A 24,337-nucleotide genomic window follows, 5' to 3' on the forward strand; every position below is an offset into this window, starting at 1 on the left:
AAAGCGGAAAAACTACTTGGATTTTTATTGTTTAATTAATAAAAAATGTCACTGCCAAAAACCATCATTTTTGTCTTGTTTTCCATTTAAAAATGTCTAAAAATCCTTAAAACAAGAAACATTTACTTGAGAAGCAACATATAAGATATTTAGACTTGCTTTAAGAGGATGCATCTTAAATAAAAGTGTATATGCAGAGTTGCGTTCACAATGCATGTTAACCGTGAAATGATTCGTAGAAATAAAGAAAATTAAACTCACAGCACCTCCTGAGATGCTCTGAGATCATTTGCAGCATTCTCACAGACGACATTATTCTTGCAAACAGTTTTTAGTCGAATGAAACTGAGAAAAATGAGTGAAAACTCTTCACATGCGCTTGTTCCTCGAGACAGGGTCCCGTTGCACGCCACTGAACAAACAGCGAATCAGACACGAGCATTGACGGCTTTTCTTTTGACTGTTCTTACAAATATAATAAAGTGTGTTTCTTCAAGCGTGTGTCTTTGTGACTAACAGCAGTCCTTGTCATGTGTCACTCTGAGACGTCTTACAGGTCAAATGAAATTCCTGCATTTGGACGAGGAGCTCGAGAACTGGATTCATCCGGTGGCAGGTGCTAGTTTCACTATATATATATATATATATATATATATATATACATTAATTTATTTGGCAACTTCCCAGATCCATGGTTTTGCCATTTCCAGATATTGTTGATCATTGTTGGTCAATTGAGTGTCGCAATCGGCATCGTCGATATCCGATAATGGTTACCCAAATGGGTAAGCAAAAATAATATTTGCTGTGGTCTCTCATTTAATGCAATCAAAGTTTACCCTGCAACAGTGTGAAAAGATGCATACATACAGTATGCGCCAGATGGCTATCTTTGACTGCTTTGCTGCAATAACAGCTCATCATGTTTTTTGTTTTTTAATTAGCCACCCTATCAAGAGAGGGAGGAGCTTGTCACACATAGGGTGGGGTTGCTTTGAGACTCTGGCAACTTATGTAAGAATGGAAGGTGATATACCACTAATGCATTATATGCAGGATATTTTGGGCAGAATGCTTCACGTTGGGTTTGTCCGCTTGCTTGGCTCGAGATGCGACTTCACTTCAGTGCATCAGTGCATCTTTTCTGCTACTCTGGTGTGTAATAATTTATGCTTCAACATCATTATATCAGTGCTTCCTTGATGCTTTGTCAAACCAGTTAAATAGTTATGGTCTGGAAGTGTTGTTATCAGATAAGCAATCCATGTGGTGGCAAGACGGGTACAGTGAAAACCTCCAGGTGGCTGCAGCATGGCTGAATCATAGGGTGCACTTTGTCTTGTTTTTAGAGAAATCAAATGAAGGAACGTTTGTGTTTATAACAAGAAAATCATTTTTTTTCACCAGTCAGGTAAGAAATAATAAACTTGATTGAATGTGAAGCAGAGTGGTGGTGGCGTAGTGGACTAAAGCACATAACTGTTAATCAGAAGGTTGCTGGTTTGATCCCCACAGTCACCACCATTGTGTCCTTGAGTAAGACACTTAACTCCAGGTTGCTCCGGGCGGATTGTCCCTGTAATAAGTGCGCTGTAAGTCGCTTTGGATAAAAGCGTCTGCCAAATGCATAAATTGGCAAATATTTTTTTCTTGTTTAAATCATAAACTCCACCAAATTTGGTGACATTTAGCTGAAAAAAACGCTTTATTATTGGTCGACCGATATGTTTTTTTTTAATGGAGATGCCGATATCCAGAGTTCAGGGTGGCCGATAGGCAGATGCATTGCCGATATATCACACAATTGCACATAGTGATAAACTATAATATAACAAACATAAAATTGCTAAAACTCTTATTTAGCACTATATTTACTCAATTTAACACTTTAACTTCGTACAAAATAATCTAAAATAATAATATTGTATTTTAAATGGTAGATCACAGTTTCTTCTGATTTCTGTTTAGTGAACACATTTTTTTTATTTATATATCAGGAAGAAGGAAATAACAGTACACACAGTAGTGCAGCAACTATGGCTGGCACATCCGTGTTAGCAATCGCGTTTTCTCCAAAAAAAGAAAATAAATAATCAAACTAATTGTACATACTGTACATATTGAATAATGGTGCGTTGACATACAACACGGAAACAAATGTAGCCTCGCATTGCTCGCGCGAGTTTGACCGCTGGATTCAATTTGTGTTTAAACTCGTGTTTGCGCGAGTAACTCGAACCCGTGAGTATTCCCGCTTCTCTTCCGGAAAAGGACAGGAGGAGGGGCTTTTACGACACCTTATCTTTCCGGCATCAACCAAGACCGATATCGCAACGATTGCTGCTCTGTGTCTGTTGTGGAAGCCCCAGATACGTTGCCGTTGTGTCGTTCAATTCCGGGCGCCCACACACCGCAACAACTATTCTTTCATCCATTTTTCCAGATTTCTTCTGCTACTACGTCAGTGACATCCGGACAATCTCAATGCTGGTAGGCTTTCGCGACATCACGTCATGCTGATATTTAGAAATATTTCAACACGCCTGAACACGCGGGGGGGCCAATATGGCGTCTTGCTGAGTAGGTCTGTAATTTGCACCTCTTCTGGTTAAGAAGGAATTTTTTGGTCAACGGGTCGTTACTATGTTCCTATGGCGGATGGTTTTATTCACTAAAGAATGTAAAACAAAAGCTGGAACCCGCCTTTGAGTTTAATGGGCAAAAAACGAGTTAATAGGAACCTGCGCGCCTCGTGGAACTTCGACAGTCTGATGTCGCGTGAATCTCTTGACCAAAATATGGATGACTCCGTGCCTGAATCTGGAGATGCCTCCATTAGGTCACAAGATAAGTTTGAAAATTATTTTGATGCTTGTGCTACACCCAGCAAAAGTCCTCCTGGAAAAAAGAAAAAAGCTGATAGTGTTGTATCGCTTACCGAGATATTCGACGCTATTCAGTCCCTGAACTCTAAGCAAGACGCGGTTTTTCAAAAGATAACCTGCATCGAGAGCTCCATTGAGATCACAACTGCGGCTGTGAATTCTTTGTCTGACACCGTCAATCGACTCCTTTCAGATGTTGCCACTCACGGCGAAAAGATCGGTAAGGCCGAAGCTTCGATTCAACATATGCAACAGGAGAATGTTTCTCTCATGTCTAGAGTGGAAGAGCTAGAAAGGTACAGCCGCAGATGGTGTTTGAAATTGCTTGGAGTGAAAGAACGTGAGGAAGAAAATGTCCGAACGATCACCATGAATCATCTTGGCAGGGTGGTCCCGCGAATCAAAGACAAGCTGGAGGAGGCTGTGGATGTGGTCCATCGTGTAGGCAAACAACGGCCGGAGGGCTCGCCGCGACAAATCATCATTCGATTCGCCATGCGGAGATACCGCGACATCATATGGATGGAAGCTAAGAATTCTATCTACCTCAGAGAGAATGCTCTCTATGTCAAGGAGTCTCTCTCCAAAGCGGACATTGAAAGTCGAAATAAACTTTGGCCCCTTGTCCTGGCGGCACGGAAGGAAGGAAAGAAGGCCGGTTTCAGCGGCAAGAGAATAACAAGAGAATCGCTGCCAATTCAGCACAGCATCCGTAAACTGACTACAGTTTCTAACCGCGTGTCAGGTTTGATTTACTTTTTTCTGCACATGTTTGCCCAGTTCAAATGGTTGACCTTCTTCTAGGGGATTTTCGACCTTGATTTACTGATTGACTGATCCTTCTTAAAGGAAACAGCGTTACAGAACTTTCAAGTTACAGTAGGTGTTCAATACACGTTTTGGTTATCTTTTTTCTTTTTCTTTCTTTTTCCCCCAATCTTTTTCATACTTTTATTTGTTAATGGACAACTTCGAGTTCAACCAGTTGAACATTGTTTCTTTAAATGTGCGGGGCTTAAGAGATGACATTAAAAGAAAAGCAATTTTTCTGTTTTGTAGGCGTTATAATGCAGATTTTATTTTCTTGCAAGAGACTCATTCAGCTGCTTCTGATTCAAAATTTTGGAAAGCTCAATGGGGCTGATATGGTTTTTTTAGTCATGGGTCAAATAATTCAGCTGGTGTTCTTATTCTAATTCATAAGTTTAAAGGAGATATTGTAAATTCTGTGTCCTCCCCTGAAGGAAGATGGGTTATTCTAACTGTTAAACTAGATAATACCATCTTTGTTATCTGTAATATCTATGGGTTTAACTCACACTCTATGAATAATTCATTTTTCACTGACATTTCTCTTATTTTATCTCAATTGCTGCAAACAACGCCTAATGCTAAGTTAATAATCGCGGGAGATTTTAATGAAGTCCCTGATGATTTGATGGATAGGTTTCCAAGGAAAGTAAGACCCCACTCTCAAAGCTCTAATATTATTGATTCCTTATGCAAAGATCTATCTTTAGTGGATTCGTGGCGCTACTTTAATAGTAATTCATTTGAATATACATGGAGCAATGTGTCAAAGTCTTTAAAATCGAGAATTGACCTATTTCTTATTTCTTCCAGTCTGTTACAACATGTTCAAGATATCTCCCATCATTATGCTCCCTTTTCAGATCACCTTCTGATTGAGTTGTCTTTACAGACTGTAAACCCTGCTGCCTCCGTGGATATTGGAAACTTAACAATTCTATATTAGAAGATAACATTTTTACAAAAAATATTGAAACGTTAGCCACCAATATCTTTTATTCAGAGAAATCAGATTATGCAGCTAAATGGGAGTTATTCAAATTCAAATCCAGAGAATTAGCTATTAGGAGAAGTAAGGAATTAAAAAAAAGAAAGAGATTGCATAGAAACAGAAATATAAAAAAAAATTGATACTCTTTGGAAAGTTGGGTCGCTCTCTCAAACAGAGGAAAGTGAGCTCCAGTCCTTAAAATTAAAACTTGATGACTTGTACACTCACCTAAAGGATTATTAGGAACACCTGTTCAATTTCTCATTAATGCAATTATCTAATCAACCAATCACATGGCAGTTGCTTCAATGCATTTAGGGGTGTGGTCCTGGTCAAGACAATCTCCTGAACTCCAAACTGAATGTCAGAATGGGAAAGAAAGGTGATTTAAGCAATTTTGAGCATGGCATGGTTGTTGGTGCCAGGCGGGCGGTCTGAGTATTTCACAATCTGCTCAGTTACTGGGATTTTCACGCACAACCATTTCTAGGGTTTACAAAGAATGGTGTGAAAAGGAAAAACATCCAGTATCGCGGCAGTCCTGTGGGCTGAAAATGCCTTGTTGATGCTAGAGGTCAGAGGAGAATGGGCCGACTGATTCAAGCTGATAGAAGAGCAACTTTGCCTGAAATAACCACTCGTTACAACCGAGGTATGCAGCAAAGCATTTGTGAAGCCACAACACGCACAACCTTGAGGCGGATGGGCTACAACAGCAGAAGACCCCACCGGGTACCACTCATCTCCACTACAAGTAGGAAAAAGAGGCTACAATTTGCAAGAGCTCACCAAAATTGGACAGTTGAAGACTGGAAAAATGTTGCCTGGTCTGATGAGTCTCGATTTCTGTTGAGACATTCAGATGGTAGAGTCAGAATTTGGCGTAAACAGAATGAGAACATGGATCCATCATGCCTTGTTACCACTGTGCAGGCTGGTGGTGGTGGTGTAATGGTGTGGGGGATGTTTTCTTGGCACACTTTAGGCCCCTTAGTGCCAATTGGGCATCGTTTAAATGCCACGGCCTACCTGAGCATTGTTTCTGACCATGTCCATCCCTTTATGGCCACCATGTTCCCATCCTCTGATGGCTACTTCCAGCAGGATAATGCACCATGTCACAAAGCTTGAATCATTTCAAATTGGTTTCTTGAACATGACAATGAGTTCACTGTACTAAAATGGCCCCCACAGTCACCAGATCTCAACCCAATAGAGCATCTTTGGGATGTGGTGGAACGGGAGCTTCGTGCCCTGGATGTGCATCCCACAAATCTCCATCAACTGCAAGATGCTATCCTATTAATATGGGCCAACATTTCTAAAGAATGCTTTCAGCACCTTGTTGAATCAATGCCACGTAGAATTAAGGCAGTTCTGAAGGCAAAAGGGGGTCAAACACAGTTTTAGTATGTGTTCCTAATAATCCTTTAGGTGAGTGTATATCAGCAAGGCTAGTGGAGCTTTTGTGCGTTCAAGAGCTAGATGGATAGAAAAGGGAGAGAGGAATACAGCCTACTTTTTTGCACTTGAAAAAAGGAATTTTAAGATAAATTCTTTGTCTGCATTATATATTAACAACACCTTATGCAAGGATCCCAAACTAATTTCAGATTTTGTCAGCTCCTTTTATGAAAAACTTTATCAGTCTAACTTTAATTATGACTCATTTAAATCATCTATGAACATTGAACTTGTCAAAAGGAAAAAGGAAGAAATATTTATTTATTTTTTTTTTTCCTTTTTTTTTCTCTCTTGTTGTTGTTCCTTTTTGTTTTGTTTAAATTGTTTCAGAACATGTGATATTTGTCATGTGAAGCATTCTTGGTGTATGCTGAATTCTGTCATTTGAATTTTTTGTCAATAAAAAAAAAAAACTCGCCTGAACACGCTAATTAAGCGATTTCTCGTTTTCATTTTGTGCCATTTGCTTCATTCACGCCGCGTCTTTGCATTGACTTTGCGAAACGCTCGATTGGTGTCGTATGTGAACGCACCTTTGCTCATAGCACACATGAAGCGCTTTTACTTTGAAGTTGCACTCACGCACTCGTGCGGATCCAGCGCAAACAGGAAACTCCTGACAGTTTAAACGGCCTGGATCACCTGCTTGGATTGTCACAGACCATCATGATTTATGAATCAGAGGAACTTTTGATCCTGATCCTGAAGTTTTTAATTCTGGCTGATGAAAAACAAGATATTAGAGGAGCGCTCGACGGGAAGAATCACTGGATTTTTCGTGAATTACATCTGTTTAAACAAGATATCTACATATATGCTGATGTTATATAATAGAAGTTGTATTAATATTTGCCTTTTATCATTAGAAGAGTTGCAGGGAACTGTTGAGGAGAAACTGTTAGAATAAGTGCTTTAGATGTTAATAAATGAGCGCTCCAAAGGATGCTGGATCTGCTCAAGTTTTGTGAGGTTGGTTTATTACATCTGTTTAAATGAGAAATCTCTGCCGCAGGCTCTGATATGCGGACCATTTAAATGACACTGTGATGCACATTTGTCTATTATTGTAGTAACACGATGGCACGTAACAACAAAACAAACTGTGACTGGTCGTTTACATGTCGCAGTCGCTTCACGTGCATGCAGGCGATTCTCAGCGCCCTCAAGATACAAATCGGCCAAACTGAAAAATGTATTGACCGATGCCGATAATTAAAATAGTCCAAATATCGTCAGATTCATCGGCCTCAGCGATATATCGGTCGACCATTGCATTCAATATCTTATGCCATTCTCGTGTAATTATTTTATATCTTGAATGAAAAATAAGACAAATATATTTAGTTGGAATGCACGGAAATTTCGGCCGCCGAACATTTTCGGCCGAAAATGGCACTTTCGTTTTTTGGCGAAATAGAAAAAAGGCTGAAAATATGAGCCGAAAATATACCTCCTCGCCCCGCCCCTCAGTGCTCAAATTTCACTCTGGATTGATATAGCCCTCATCACGGCGCTACCAAACAAAGGCCGATCATGTCAGCGGTGTGAAAAGTTTCTGATAAGGACATCAAATTTGCAATCTCCAGTGTTTGTTCAGCAGAGGGGGTACGGTGACGAAGAACTTTTCCACGACAGGTTTGATACACCACCTAAAAACACGACATCCAATTCAATATACAGAGTACAGCAAGAGATTCTTCAGGAAAGTGCCCCGATCCTCAGCAGTGCAACAACTAGCGCAGCTACAACACAACTTGAGACGTATCTAGCGGAACTACCCATTGCCAGAAGCGACAATCCCCTTGACTACGGTCGCATAAACAAAGACCGCTTTCCTTTGCTTGCGCGGATTGCGCGCAGGTATTTATCTGCCCAAGCACCAGCACAGAGAGTGAGAGACTGTTCAGTGCAGCATCTCATGTTCTTGATGAGCTTTCAGACACGAGAGACTGTCAGAACGTTTAGCAACTTTTGTTCTTGAAGAGAAACCTGTCACTTGTAGTTAAATAGAAAGCGGTCCAATATGATGTGTATAGCAATTACATTACACTTGTTCTTCACTTGAGGATACATCTGTCGTTTACAGTTGAGGTTGGATTTAGTTCAATTACTGTTGTTTTGCACAATAATGTTCACTTAAAGTGTACATACGTTTACATAAACAGAATAGAGCACTGATCTATATATATAATTATATATTATAGTTATATATAGATCAGTGGAATAGAGGCCCTCTGCCATTCTGTGTTCTGCCTTTTAGTTTTAATTAAAATTACTGTTGCATATTTAAACTTTTTGAAAGATGTTAGCTAAGTTCATTTCTTGACTGTTGTTTTGCATATAATAGTTTTCTAAAACTTTACATTATTTGGATAATTGTTAATAAAATCTGTCAAATTAGATTTTTACAGAACTGAAAGAAGAATAATATTTAATATAGTTTTAATATATTTTTTGTCCAATTTTGGTGTTACTTTCAATAAAAGTGTGATTTATTTTATTGGTTTGTAGTTTTTCAATTCAGATTCATTAAATTCATGAAATTAATGAAAAAGTATAAAATTAATACAATTATACACAACATTTTTTTAGTTTTTTTTAAAATAGGTAAAAAAAATTAAAAAAAGTAAATTTCGGTTTCGGTTTTCGGCCAAGTGTATCCTGTATTTTCGGTTTCGGTTTTGGCCCAGAATTTAAATTTTGGTGCATCCCTAATATTTAGTAAATAAATATTTTTTTGCAATGCAAACAATACTAGAGCTTTTCTCAGAACTGAGAAGGTGATTTTTGTTGATGATTTAGTAATTTCGAACACAATATGTTTAGTTTTACCATTTCAAACCTAGTAACTTCTTTTTGTGAAAGAATTAGCTTGTGAAAAGTGTGCTTGTGCTATCTTTAAAATGAATAACACATAGATATTTTATATTTATAACCATTCTTACTATTTTTACGTGTGACTTGAAAAAGAAAAACCTGTGGGTCACATGACCATATTTACATACATACATTGACATTGTTTTGGTGTGAATAAATAAAGGTACATTTCTACCCTCAACATTATTTGTACTTCTTGATTTGTTAGACAAGAAAAACTAGCTTTTATATCATGTGATGTGACCAACATTTGGTTTTCGATCATAGAAAATGGGTAAAACTTGGAGACACATTTGGAGCCCCATATATCTGGGATTTAACCATTTAGGTCCTTAAAAATTATGACGAAAAAAGGTCAGTTTGTTCAGAACTAGCATCTAAAAGATATTTAAGATATCTTTAATACTTCTGGAGTTATAGGCACTGCAACTTTGGAAAATCAACACAAAATAAGTGCTTTTTCCCATTTTTGGGATCACACCATTGACATAAAATGCAACAAAGTTCTCTGACGTCAACATATTTTAGTAATAGACCTACTTATCTCTGTGTACAAATAAAATCATGGTGCTGAGACCATTTTTATTACCTGTAGTTTTGTTCCAAGCGTATACTTGAAAATTATTGTTTTGACTCCCCTCAACAAAATAATGGATTACTCCGTAATATTGATCCATGGTGTTTAATATTTTGGCTTTGACCATCATTTATGTTTGTCTTTCTTCAGAAAAAGTATTAACAATACTTACAATAGAAACAGTTGTTCAGTTCACTCATTACATTTACATTTATGCATTTGGCAGATGCTTTTATCCAAAGCGACTTACAGTGCACTTATTACAGGGACAATCCCCCCGGAGCAACCTGGAGTTAAGTGTCTTACTCAAGGACACAATGGTGGTGGCTGTGGGGATCAAACCAGCAACCTTCTGATTACCAGTTATGTGCTTTAGACCACTACACCACCACCACTCGTCTTGTAAATACAATCATTATGTCTTGACATCAGCATATTTTCCTTTCTCACAGTCTGGCTGTGATTGGTTAAATTGTGTCCTGCTCACTGATCCTTAGTCTTAAAGGAGACCTATTATGCCCCTTTTTACAAGATGTAATATAAGTCTCAGGTGTCCCCAGAATGTGTCTGTGAAGTTTCCCCACGGATCATTTATTATATCATGTTATAAATGCCTCTTTTGGGTGGAATCAAAAACACGTTGATTTCGTGTGTGTCTCTTTAAATGCAAATGAGCTGCTGCTCCCCGCCCCCTTTCAGCCATTACAGCTTGTGCTTCGGTTACTACAGCAACAACATATCAGAACCAATATGACTTTTATGATATATTTATTTACGAATATGGCCGGACTGGGATTTTACATCGCAACTGGCCCAAAAGTTGAGTGGGGGGTGTTCGCTGTCCATTTCTGCACATCGCGGCGCCGTTTTATGGTCCGTTCTGCCTAACGCAGTGGCTTATTTTACCTTAAAGCTGCCGACCCACCGGCCCGCTCAGTTCTCCCGATGGCCAGTCCACCCCTGAACGGCCCCAAAGTGCGTCGGCCCACCGGGAAAATGCCCGGTATGCCAGATTACCAGTCCAGCTTGTCCACTGCGTCTTCAGCGGCTGTGATGCGGGAGTACATGAAGACTTTCTGTTCACTTTTACAGCAACAACAGACACTTATGAGACATTATTCTTCTCACTGTATCTGCTCCAGGACTGTGTGTACATCACTCAGGGGAGGAGCTATGATAATAGGGCGGAGTCCGTCACCAGTCGTGGGCGTGGCCTGTTCTAACCTGACGTCACTTTAGAGCAGAAAGGAAAACCGTTCTTGACACACTGTTTTTGATGAATAGAAATATAAGAAAGACTTTTAATATTGTAGTGTGACACATTTATGTACAAACACCATGTACAAGGGAATTTTTCATAATAGGTCCCCTTTAAAATATACAGCTTGGGCTTTCAGGAGATCTGATAAGTTGCTGTCACAGAGTCATTGTGGACATGATGCCGGAAAGTTGTTAATTGTGCGAGACGAGTACGTTCCCCTCACCTGATCCGTGCAGCAGTGTTTATTAGACTGAGCTGCGAATCACACATGCAACACTGAGCAATGATTAATCTGCCATCAGTCCTGACAGACAGTGTGTGGGTGAGTTGAAGCTTCACCAGCGTTTGTGTCACGTGACTGTTGGCGTCGTGTTTAGAATAATGGCCTTTTTTTCTGGTAAGCAGCAAGTGGTCGTATTTTTGTGACTGTGTTTCAAAGGAAGGCATTTAATAGAGTTTAGGCTGGGAAATCTGCAAACTGGATATGCAAGACCAGCCAGCCAGTTTATGTTTGTTTAAAGGTGCACTCAGTAACTCTTTGCTTGTGTTATCTGGGACTTACAGTGACACCTAGTGGTGTGGATGCAGCGTCATTCAAAATCAACAGTTTGGATTTTTAACAAAACTATTCACAATCAGCCATGACAGTGAAAGTGTCCAAAAACAAGACGGTTACTGAGATTAAGCGAGTAGTGAGTTGTATTCAGCTGGTCACGTAATTCTAATATGGCCGCCCCCATGAGGGCGCCCCTGCCCCACGTAGAATAAAACAGCTTTATAAGGTTATGTAAAGAGATCAATGAAAGGAGGAGACGAGAACCGGCTTTTCAATATAAATAATAGTTTAATGATAAACTTAAAAGACAACATAAACACACACATAACGGATCTCTCTCTCCCGCACGACCCTCTACAGTTGACCTTTATCCCTCATGGAGGCTTAATTAGCCTAATACGGGACGGGTGTGTAGGATCACGACCCGGCCCCGCCCTCCGCCCTGCCACAGTTACTGATCAAACCGATATGAGTCTTCCTCTCATGTGAGCGTTCATGATTTTATACATGTTTCTAAATGACAATTCATTTCTTTGGTAGTAAAACCTTTTTTTTAATAGCAAAATAATGACTGAGTGCCCCTTTAAGCTGTATTTTAACAAGGGCCTATGCATTTTGAGATTGCTTTCCTACAAGGGTACGATGCTATCTTAGAGACGTTCAAAAGAAGTAATCTGAGGCCGCGACTAATCTGTTTAACTTTGAAAACTCTGGGTTTAGTTTCCTAACATCGTTAGTTTTCCAAAGTAATCTAGTTAAAAGTGTTTTTGAAGGTCTCGTTGGTGGATACGCTATCCCGAAAATGGATTAGTGTGGACGTGGTCTCAGATGGCAGCATAATCATGCCGCCTACCTTTTAGAACGGAGTTCGTGTCGGGAAGGCGCCTATTATGCATTAAAAGGCGGTCTACTTAGGCCACTCTCTAGTTTAGGGTTTGGAACAGGGCCATCATCTGGACCTGTCTTTAGTGGTTCAGGACTAACATCAGTAGACACCCATCTGATTTGGGATGCCTCCTTTAATTCTGGCAATGCTTCTACATTAGTGCTGCTGTAAATTTAGGATGGAGAGAGATTAGAGCGCTCGTGTTCTCTGGAGTTTTTAAGTAGGAAATGTATCAAACCCCGTGTTGAACTGGATTGACTACATTAGTGTTATCACAGATTTGCAAATATAGATGAAGCATTATTGAGAGCATTATTGGCAACACGTGCGTCACTATTACTGTTGGTCATAGATTTATTGATTCGAATAAGCCCATAACTGGACAGTCCCGCCAGGATTTTACAGCACTTTTTTCTGATTATTGCAGCCCAAAAGGACTGAATTTGCTTGAGCTTTTCTCAAATATTGCAATGCCATTGGCTGCATTTTTAGTCGTTGTTGTTTTGCTGTTAAAACGTACAAATAATCATAGATTTATTGTTAATTTGTTTAAATTAAGAAAAGTTACCTGTAAATATAGTACTACATTACAACTGAATGATACAATGCCGTTCTGAAACTATATATATATATATTAGGGGTGTCGATTTAACGTGTTAATTCAGTGTGATTAATTTTATAAAAAATAACGCATGGCCCCGGACCATAGACTGGAAAAAAAGATGGCCGACGCCCCTTCGCTCTTTTCCATTGGTGAGAACTGAAGCCGCCAGTGTCCCGATATGGCGCTGACATCTTGGGACTTGAGTCTGCGCAGTTGCGATTTCGGGACCAGACCAGCGCAGTAGTGAGCAGGAAGTAAAGCCGCAAAATCAAGGCCCCGCCCTCACTCTCGCTGAATCAATCGCAAGCACACGCCCCTGCACTTTTGACTTATGACGGTGTGAAATAATTAATTATAGAAATTTAGACATTAAATTTAAAGCTCCAATCTCCTCAGTCCTCCGAAGATCCCGAAAAAAAAGTCAGTTGGTGCTTCAGTGACTACTTCACTCAGAGAACCTGTCAATCACAGCTGTCAATCATGATGTCACAGCAGCGTTTTTATAGCATCAAATAACTAAAAACAAACTTATTTTGAAAACAAACACTTGAAATGACATCAACGTGATAGAAACGACAGTAAATGACACAAACTATCTTTGGAAAAAAGATATGTGAAGTGTAATTTAATTGTTTAGTTGGTCTCACGTCCCGTTGAATAACATGGGGAGGCGGGGCTTATGACCTATACTAGGACCAGCCACCGGCGGGCGATCTAGACGTTTTGGCTTCACTTTTGAGGGCTTGTGCGGCACACTTGCCCTGGACCGTAATAAGGAAGATTCCTGAGAAATGCTTGTAGTACCACCTGTTTACTCCAGGGGGCAGTAAGTGAAACTTCAGCTGTATGAGCAACACACAGTTTATACAGCGAAGAAAACAACCTACAACACAAACAAAACACTTGATGGAGCCCAAATTCAATCTAAGAGATCTCAAGATGTGTTTAAAGATTGAGTATTAAACTATATTTAACTTGACACAGTGACTTATAAATGTATGTTTATGAAGCAACACACCTGAGACGCGACACAAGCATGTCTGACGCAGGTGTACATTGACGGTCCTTAAACAAGCACTCATAATAAATCTCGGATTGATAAATTCACTTGTGTAATGGATTACTGTGAACTGTGTGTCAATGATTGACTTATGATCAATAATATGGTAATAAACAATACATTATATTATAAAGCAGCTTTTATTTTGTCTTATTAATGATGAACTCTTCTGCTACAGGAATGTAAAGCATTTTAATTGTCTGAATATTTTTATTTTATATATATATATTTATATAATTTTTAAATATTTAAAGATAACTATATAATTATTTCATCATTATATATTGAATTATTGTTATATGAGGGGCTCTCTCAGCAAATATTTGTATATATATATATATATATATATATATAGGCTATTTTTTAAAACAGAAGAAAATGACGGCACACACATTTAGGGAACTTTCAAAATTAGTAAATATAGTAAATATAAATAGTTACTATATTTTAAAGGAATATTTCGGGTTTAATTGAAGTCCCAACAAAGATGTGACAGACAGTCTTAAGACACGTTTTTAAAACGATTAGTTGAAATTTTCGACTCTTTCCTTTTCTTTAAAAAAAAGCCAAAAATCAACAATGCAAGTCAATGGGGTTTAATCTGTAAACATTAAAATACTCACTGTTTCAAAAGTATAAACACAAGACACAAACAATATGTGTGTTAACATGATTTTAGGATGATAAAATCACTTACTGACCACATCTGTGGAAAGTTATAGACAATTTTACAACTTGGTTGTCATGGCGATGTAACGCTGTAAACCCTAAAGCGACTGTAAAAAGCCAAATTCCAAACAACGTTAAAGCTCAAATAATACACGAGTTTTAACAGAAAAATGTATGTAAGTGTTTTTATAAAATTATAAGCGTCACATTTCTGACTTTTAAACAGTCCAAAAATTGGCCCCATTGACTTCCATTGTAAGAAACGAAGGGACGAGTCGAAATAATTTTTTGTAGAAGTCAACATTGTGCCACAGATGCCGTCGATTGAGCTTCAATTGTATTGAACCTAAACTATCCTGTATTTTAACTGTGATAAAAATACTAAAATACTGAAAATGTACAAATCCTGTTGCTTAATTTGTTAATGTAACTCTACCGGAGGGTTTGTTGCGCTATTGGCCAAAATGAATCAAAGCGATCGGATTACCTCTGGTTCACGGTTAATGCTGGAAAATCTCTTGACGGGTCGTAATTGGTCCCTGCTGGTTTGATGGAAAAATGTTGGTTAATAAATCGTTTCACAGCAGCGGCTTCTTTGCATGAGAAAGTCATTGCATTCAAATCGAACTGGAGGACATTGATTTTTACTTGTCTGGTTTGGCATTTAGTCAAAGTGGTCTTTTGTCTGGTTGGCGTTCACTTCCTGTTAGGGGAATTGTGATTTGTGTCTTGTGAATGTTGATTCAGAACTGACAGAGCACTGACTCATGCTGCATCAAGACAGCAGCCAGTGATATCTTACATAAAGCATCATTATCACGGATCATTTCATGCATATATATTCTCATATTTGTCAACCAGGCAAGGTATTAACTAGGGATGACAATCGTCAAGTCGCTGAATGACTAGTTGGTCTTCAGGAAGCCGTATTAGACACAAAGCAATTAGTTGCATTACCTACATTTTCTTAGGGGACGTTCTTATAAGATGCAACCTGGCATTCCAAAATGTCCCAACAAAGATGTGACAGAACGGCTATGTCTCAGGGTTTCCCTTTTTTTTTCTCCACCAGTTCGAAACGGCCAATTCGCCCAAGTGCTCGTGGTGGCGTAGTGACCCGCCTCAATCCGGGTGGCGGAGGACGAATCTCAGTTGCCTCCACGTCTGAGACCGTCAATCCGCGCATCTTATCACGTGGCTTGTTGAGTGTGTTACCGTGGAGACGCAGCGCATGTGGAGGCTTCACGCTATTCTCCGCGTCATCCACGCACAACTCACCACACGCCCCACCGAGAGCAACAACCACATTATAGCGACCACGAGGAGGTTACCCCATGTGACTCTACTGTCCCTAGCAACCGGGCCAATTTGGTTGCTAAGGAGACCTGACTGGAGTCACTCTGCACACCCTGGGATTCGAACTAGCGACTCCAGGTGTGATAGTCAGCGTCAATACTCGCTGAGCTACCCAGACCCTAAATGGAATGGAAACCCTAAAACGTATTTTCAGTGAAGGCAGCACTTCAGCCCGCACTTGATTGAGGAGAGGAAGAAAGAACAGCTCACAGTCCAGAAACACTCCAAACTTTCCACACAGATGAAGCTGATGAAGATCGCAGAGTATTATAATAAAAACTGCTAAATAAGTAAATACAGAAGTAGTGTCGTCGTGAAATCAAGCAGAGTCCTACCTGCTCTTCTGCTTGAGCAAAACTTGCCTGTCAGAGCATCTAAAAAGCAAACACTGCGCCGTTATATTCTGTATTTAATGCATCCTTTATTAAAGTTCAAATAATGAAGTGGGCTGTATAAATCAGCACAAACTCCGAAACTGGCATTTGTCTGTGCAGTCAGAGTCGTGTGAAAAACAGCGCGAGAGAGTTTCAAACTTATCCTGGCTGATACACTGTCCCGCGCGGAGATACCCGTCACTGGCTCCGCGAGGTGACGCCTGTCACTGTCGTCACTGGTCCCGCGAGGTGCCGCCCATCACTGGTCCCACGAGGTGACGCCCGTCACTGGCCCCGTGTGGAGACGCCCGTCACTGTCGTCACTGGTCCCGCGCGGAGACGCCGTCACTGGTGTCACTGGTCCCGCGCGGAGACGCCGTCACTTGTCCCGCGAGGTGCCGCCCATCACTGGCCCCGCGAGGTGACGCCGTCACTGGCCCCGTGCGGAGACGCCCGTCACTGTCGTCACTGGTCCCACACAGAGACGCCCGTCACTAGTCCCGCGTGGAGACGCCCATCACTGGTCCCGCGCGGAGACGCCCGTCACTGGTCCCGCGAGGTGCCGCCCGTCACTGGCCCCACGAGGTGACGCCCGTCACTGTCGTCACTGGTCCCACACAGAGACGCCCGTCACTAGTCCCGCGCGGAGACGCCCGTCACTGGCCCCATGCGGAGACGCACGTCACTGTTGTCACTGGTCCCGCACAGAGACGCCCGTCACTGGTGTCACTGTTCCCGCGCGGAGACGCCCGTCACTGGTGTCACTGTTCCCGCGCGGAGACGCCTGTCACTGGTCCCGTGAGGTGACGCCTGTCACTGGTCCCGTGAGGTGACGCCTGTCACTTTCGTCATTGGTCACGCGAGGTGACGCCTGTCACTTTCGTCGTTGGTCCCGCGAGGTGACGCCCGTCACTGGCCCCGCACAGAGACGCCCGTCACTGTGGTCACTGGTCCCGCGCAGAGACGCCATCACTGCCGCACGCTCACTGCAGCTAGATTATAACATGATTGCTCGCGACATAGTGAATTATAATATGAGTGTCACGTGTGATTCAAATCAAGTGAACACAAAGGTGAGAGAGGGGTGCAGTCTTCGCCCATTATACAATGCAAACAAAGTTTTATTATTTGTCTTTTTTGGTTTGTTTTCCAATATAAATATCTAAAACTCCTGATGTACATTTACTTTAGCAGCGATACTGCAGAAGAAAAAATTATTATTGGAGAAATTTGAATATAATATTTAATTAATTTTTATATTTAAATACTTTATATTATAAAAAAATCCTTAAAACAAGATACATTGACCTGAGAAGCAACATATAAGATATTAAGACTTGCTTTTAGAGCAAATATCTTGAATATAAGTATATTTTGTCTTTATTGCAGTCGTAGAAAACCAAGTGAACAAATACACTCTCAGAATACACTACAAGATCTCTTAAAGTCTAAATATCTTATATGTTGCTTCTCAAGTAAATGTTTCTTGTTTTAAGGATTTTTAGACAAAAAAAACAGGATTTTTTGCAGTGATATTTTTAATTAATAATAAAAAAAGAAATCCAATAATGCAATATAAAAATCATTGTTAATTGCAGCCCTAGTTGTCACACAAAAACCTCCCTGCAACATTCTGGCAATGTTATGTTATGAAAAATATAACCTAAAGAGAACGTTCCTAGAATGTTAGGAACTGGTTCCCAAAAATATATATAAATAAATAAATAAATGGGAACATTGCACTAACGTTAGATGATGGTAAACCTCAATACTGCTGGTGTTTCCGGCTTTTCTAATGTACACAAGTGCTGCGTGCGTCCCTCTTTACATTTCTACACCAAATGCAGAGAATAATGGCAAATACGTTTTTGGGGATTTTTTTAATAAGCTGATTTTTGGTAGTTCTCAGTATATGAGTCATGTGCATGTAAACATGCTCAGTGCATGAGTGTAGATTTGGAGGTTTTGTGGCCATCGGTCAGTGTTGCTCTTTGAAGACTTTGGGATGCAGGCCATCTTTAGCAGGTGCTCATAGTTGAAGACAACGCAGTGCATTTCCTGAATCCTGCATCCCATATGTTTCACAGGGGCTCGCCGTGTTTGCAGTCCTCTTAGTCATGGCACAAATCCCATTCATAGCTCAAAGCGCTGCGATCATCCAGCATTAACCTGGATCATTTGGATGCTGCATGATTGCACGTTCATTTGCATGCTTTCTTTTAATAATTGCATTCAACATTTATACAACATTCATGACTTCCAAGTGCATTTAATTAGGGATGCAATAAAAAATGCTAATTTGTGGTTGATGCTGATATTTTGCCATTTCGTTATTTCAGTTGCTTTTTTGTTTCGTTTGAAATGCAATTTTAATTGTGAAAAATCTTTGAATAAATTCTGAAAGAAACATCAGTGAAGCAAAACTTTTGCATTTCTATTACTATCAGTGTTGAGGGATTGATGATGTAAATACTTGCATTTGTTAAGTGTATTGATTAAAATGGTATTTAAACTGCACATAGCTGCATATGAGTCCTCCACAAGCGTTTTGCAGGGTTAACATTCTCGAACCGTCATCACCAGCCACCTTTATCCCTCACTCGCCCCCATCAGACTGATTGGGGACCGAGCGTGCATTGTTCCGGACCGGCCCTCCTCCACTCTACCCTCCTCCCCTCCGTGCCCGCCTTGCTTGACCTGGGAGGAGGCAGGAGGGTAAAAACAACAATAAACAAAATAGGCGAGGAATAAAGGCCAACACGGGGTGACAGAGTGAGAGAGAGAGAGAGGGAAAAAATAACCTCACTCACCGGTTCTCTGATGTGCCGTCACATGGTTCCCCGATCACTCCCCCACCCTCTCAGGCAGACGGCAGTCGCTCCTCCCAGGGTGGACCGGAGTCAGACCGACTCCCAGCGGGCAGAATGCCCCTCCGCGTTCTCGGCGACTTTGGGGACACTCCTCCGCCCCTGGCAGCGGCCCTACCGCTCCAGGCGGTCGGGGAGTCGCTTCCCTCCTCCCCTCCCGGACGGCGGTCCTCTCCACCCCTCCGAGTTTCTGGGGGGCGGCAGGGCACTCCTCCGCCACTGGCAGCGGCTCCTTCGCTCCTGGCGGTCGGGGAGTCCAGTCCCCACTCGCCTCGCAGACGGCGGCCGTTCTCTGTGTCCGGGCGGTCGGGCTACTCTGTCCCCCGTGGATGGCAGCAGCACTCCCTTGGGTGTACGACAGTGTCGAGGACTCTGCACTTTCGAGGGTTAAGGGAAAGGAGGCGGCGAGAACCGGCTTGACAATATAAATAATAGTTTAATGAAGAAATAAACGAAAAACACACAAACATAAACACACAGAGAGCAGCTGCCTGTAATTCTCTCTCTCTCGAACCGTCGTCACCGGCCGCCCTTATCCCTCACGCGCCCCCATTAGGATGATTGGGGACCGGGCGTGCGTTGTTCCAGCCCGCCCCGCTCTCCTCCGCTCTACATTTGCACTTCTTCTAAAACAATTTTGCACTTCAGTTGTTGCCGTTCTGTAAAATAGAACATACAATTTACATAATGCTGAACTTTCTTGCTTTTTTAGCTTTCATTTATTTTGGCAGGTAGTCCTTTTATATTTCACTTAGAAATGTTTATTAACTTTATATATTGCAATAAATGTACGTAATTATAAATTATCAGTTTTTTTCTTCATATCAGTGTTTTCATGATCTTGAACAATATGCCGATGGTTTTAATTTGGCCTATAGTCATCTGATAAATATCGGTGGCTGATACCTTTAATTTGTAAAGTATATCATATATATATATACATATGTAATATTGTTCAGGGGGGCCCCAAATAAAACAGGGCCACTATATTTGAATGCTCATATCTTAAAAACGCATAAAGGCATTTTTTAGCGTACTTCTACGACTTTTTGTAAACAACAAAAAGACGTCATTTTAACATCCTCGTGAGTAACAAAATGTTACTGAGTTTGGCCCACATGGTGAAAGAGAAGCTTCTAGGTTTGCCATTGAAAACGTACTAAACGCTAAACGATTGATGTATTTATTTATTAAGTTGTTGCTCACGATGACGTCAAAGTGACGCCATTTTGTTGTTTACAAAAAGTCGTAAAAGTATGCCAAACCTCGTGCAAACACCTGTATGCATTTTTAAAATATGAGCAATAAAATATAGTCGCCCCGTTGTTTCTGGACCACCCAGTATATAATATATAATACAGCATATTGTGTAATATAGACGTAATCACATGCTTATTTAATGCACATTTAAAAAACATCTTTCATTGAATATCCTAAAATAACTCTCTAAATACCGTTACTGTGATGTAAGATTACTCCTGCTGTTCAGACAGGCCAAAACAGCATCACAGATTCTCTAAACTATGTTTTGTTCTTTATCAAACGGCCCTTTAGTTACTAAACCTGCACGTAACTACACTCAGTAGTGTTTCATGGGGTGTGCACACGACCCCTCGTGCCGTGGGTTGAAGCATTAATTGTAGCCCTCCACCGCGGATGGGAGCATGTGTCGAGATTGATGTGCTTTCTCGCTGCCTCCTTCAGCCCGCGGCTTTAATTAGCTAACGGCTCGCGCTTCACTTGCACAGCGCTCATGCTTCACAGATGAACAGATGCAACATCAAATTTGTAAAATAGTTGAGTAAGTATTGTGGTAGATTCGTGAAATGTAAGAAGATATGATTTTGTGGCCGTTTGCTGGTTATCTCATTGGAAAGCTTCAGCAACGTATAGTTTTACAATAAGTGATCAAATACAGACACTGAGTTCTGCATAAAGATTAACGGCTGTTTTAATCATAGACAGACACTATCATGACTTTTGACACTATTTTAGTTAGAGGTGTGCGAGACTAGTCGACTTGTCGGCTCTATAATATCAGGAAGATAAGACCATTCCTCTCTGAACATGCCACACATCCTCTTGTTCAGTCACTTGTCATATCTAGACTGGACTACTGTAACGCTCTCGTTGCAGGCCTTCCACGGTTGTGTTCTCTAGACATCGCTAGGACGGAGCACTTCTATATTCCAATAGGTTGCTGCCGAACCGCGTCAAACTCATTACCATAATGTTGCCCGGTTCACCGGTTCGCTGATGCGCCGTCACGTGGTCCCCGATCACTCCTCCACCCTCTCAGGCAGACGGCAGTCGCTCCTCCACGGGCGGGCCGGAGTCAGACTGACCCCCAGCGGGCAGAACGCCCCTCTGCGTTCTCGGCGACCCGTGGGGACACTCCTCCGCCCCTGGCAGCGGCCCTACCGCTCCAGGCAGTCAGGGAGTCGCTTCCCTCCTCCCCTCGCGGACGGCGGTCCTCTCCACCCCTCTGAGTTTCTGGGGGACGGCAGGGCGCTCCTCCGCCCCTGGCAGCGGCTCCTTCGCTCCAGGTGGTCGGAGAGTCCAGTCCCCACCTGCACTTTCCTCTGACAGCCACACCGCCCAAGACGCGCCGCCCATGGCCACGTCGCTCCTCACCGCCAAGAGACTCTGGCTGCCATAGAAAATGAATGACTTCTGGTCGATTTGACGCTCTCGACGCCTCTGGTCTGAACGCACCATTACACCACTCCTTGTCTCTCTCCACTGGCTGCCACGCATTAAATTCAAGGCTCTGATGATGCATACAGAACAGTCACTGGGTCTGTTCCAGCACACCTAAAATCATTTCTGCAGAACCCACTAGAAGCCTGCGGTCGGCTAAGGAAGGTCTAAGGAAGGTCGAAAACCCTTAAAATACGTCTCCACAGACCGGCGCGACTTCGCGAAATCTGTGGCGTTGGTTCACAAAAGCTCGTTCCCAGGCCAGTGTGGAGATGTAATCTCTCCACCTAATCCTGGGTCTTCCCCGAGGCCTCCTCCCAGCTGGACGTGCCTGAAACACCTCCCTAGGGAGGCAGCCAGGGGGCATCCTTACCAGATGCCCAAACCACCTCAACTGACTCCTTTCGACACAAAGGAGCAGCGGCTCTACTCCGAGCTCCTCACGGATGACTGAGCTCCTCACCCTATCTCTAAGGGAGAAGCCCGCCACCCTTCTGAGGAAGCCCATTTCGGCCGCTTGTACTCGTGACCTAGTTCTTTCGGTCATGACCCAGCCTTCATGACCATAGGTGAGGGTAGGACTGAAAATTGACCGGTAGATCGAGAGCTTTGCCTTTCAGCTCAGCTCTCTTTTCGTGACAACGGTGCGATAGAGCGAGTGCAATACCGCCCCCGCTGCCCCGATTCTCCGGCCAACCTCCCGCTCCATTGTCCCCTCACTCGTGAACAAGACCCCGAGGTACTTGAACTCCTTCACTTGGGGCAATACCTCCTTCCCTACCTGGAGTACGCACTGCATCGGTTTCCTCCTGAGAACCATGGCCTCAGATTTAGAGGTGCTAATCCTCATCCCAGCCGCTTCACACTCGACTGCCAAATGATCCAGTGAGAGCTGAAGGTCAGGCTTGATTTTCCCTAAATAAAAGTACTATATTGTGATATATATTATATGTACATTATTGTGATTTGTTTCATCTCACAATTGTCAAAATGGATTCCACGAATAACGCAACTGCTGTGTTTATCTGCATCTTATGGCTTTAAATGTGGCTCATCCAATCAGAAGTCAAAACTGATATTATTTGCGCAGATGTGTTGAAGTGTTGCGGTTGTGTTCCCGTGTAGTGACTCAGCTGTACCAGACTGTTACGGAGGAGTCGTGGATGGATTAAATGATTACAGGGTAGAAGTGGGTCATCAGCAGACTTTCTCTTTTGAGCCGTTTGTTCAATTAATTCATCGTTCCCCCTAAATTATAAAGAATTTTTCCGCTCTGTAGGTCCATACAATGCAAGTGAATGGTGACCAGAACTTTGAAGCTCCAAAAAACACATAAATGCAGCATAAAAGCTACCCATATGACTCCAGTGGTTTAATCCATGTCTTCAGAAGTGATATGACAGGTGTCGGTGAGAAACAGAAGTCTTTTCTTACTTTAAATCTCCACCTTTGATCAGCTCCAACCAATAGGTTGCAAAATTCACTAAGAAGATGAATCGCCAACAAAGAAAAGAAGAAAGTGAAAGTGAAACTGGAGATTTATAGTAAAAAAAGGACTTAAATATTGATCAATTTCTCACCCACACCTATCAGAGCACTTCTGAAGTCATGGATTAAACCACTGGAGTTGTGAGGATTACTTATATGCTGCATTTATGTGTTTTTTGGAGCTTCAAAGTTCTGGTCACCATTCACTTGCATTGTATGGATCTACAGAGCGTAAACATTCTTCTAAAAATATTAATTTGTGTTCTGCAGAATAAAGTAAGTCATACACATCTGGGATGGCATGAGGGTGAGTAAATTATGACAGAATTTGTATTTTTGGGTAGTGACTCAGCTGTACCAGACTGATACGGAGGAGTCGTGGATGGATTAAATGATTACAGGGTAGAAGTGGGTCATCAGCAGACTTTCTCTTTTGAGCCGTTTGTTCAATGAAGTCATCGTTCCCCCTAAATTATAAAGAACTTTTATGTCCTTTTTGGAGCTTTGTGTGGACAATATTCTGTAATTATTCTCCTTTTGTTTTGCGTGGATTGTGCATACAAATTGGTTTCGGCACCTGATCATTCACGGGACGCTTTTCGTTCTTGGTGAATTCCCCTCTGAACCTGCTTCTGTACAGAAAGGCTCATTTGCACACGATCGTGTTCAAGTCATTGACGTTTTTAAGACTCTAACATGCATTTTCTTCTCTCTCTCAGTCACCTCTCACAGTCCAGTTCATTGGAGGAAGTGCATGTGGATGTAGATAAATTCGTCCCTCCTGCGCCGAGGAAGGTGGAGATGAGACGCGACCCGGTGCTCGGCTTCGGCTTCGTGGCGGGCAGCGAGAAACCAGTGGTGGTGCGCTCAGTGACTCCAGGTATGCCAGCAAACCAAGACGTCTAAAGCCGC

The 24,337-nt window shown here is 41.8% G+C and overlaps 1 protein-coding gene across 1 annotated transcript in view; it reads left to right on the top strand.

The window, feature by feature from the left end:
- The window catches only part of LOC127658906 (FERM and PDZ domain-containing protein 4-like), a 63,942-nt gene that overhangs the window by 17,414 nt on the left and 22,191 nt on the right, over nucleotides 1–24,337 (top strand). The window contains exon 3 of the mRNA XM_052148466.1: nucleotides 24,145–24,305. Coding sequence (XP_052004426.1) covers nucleotides 24,145–24,305 — 161 coding nt within the window. The remainder of the gene's footprint in view (nucleotides 1–24,144; nucleotides 24,306–24,337) is intronic.

The sequence above is a fragment of the Xyrauchen texanus genome, chromosome 18, assembly GCF_025860055.1.
Source record: "Xyrauchen texanus isolate HMW12.3.18 chromosome 18, RBS_HiC_50CHRs, whole genome shotgun sequence".
Classification (NCBI taxonomy): Eukaryota; Metazoa; Chordata; class Actinopteri; order Cypriniformes; family Catostomidae; genus Xyrauchen; species Xyrauchen texanus.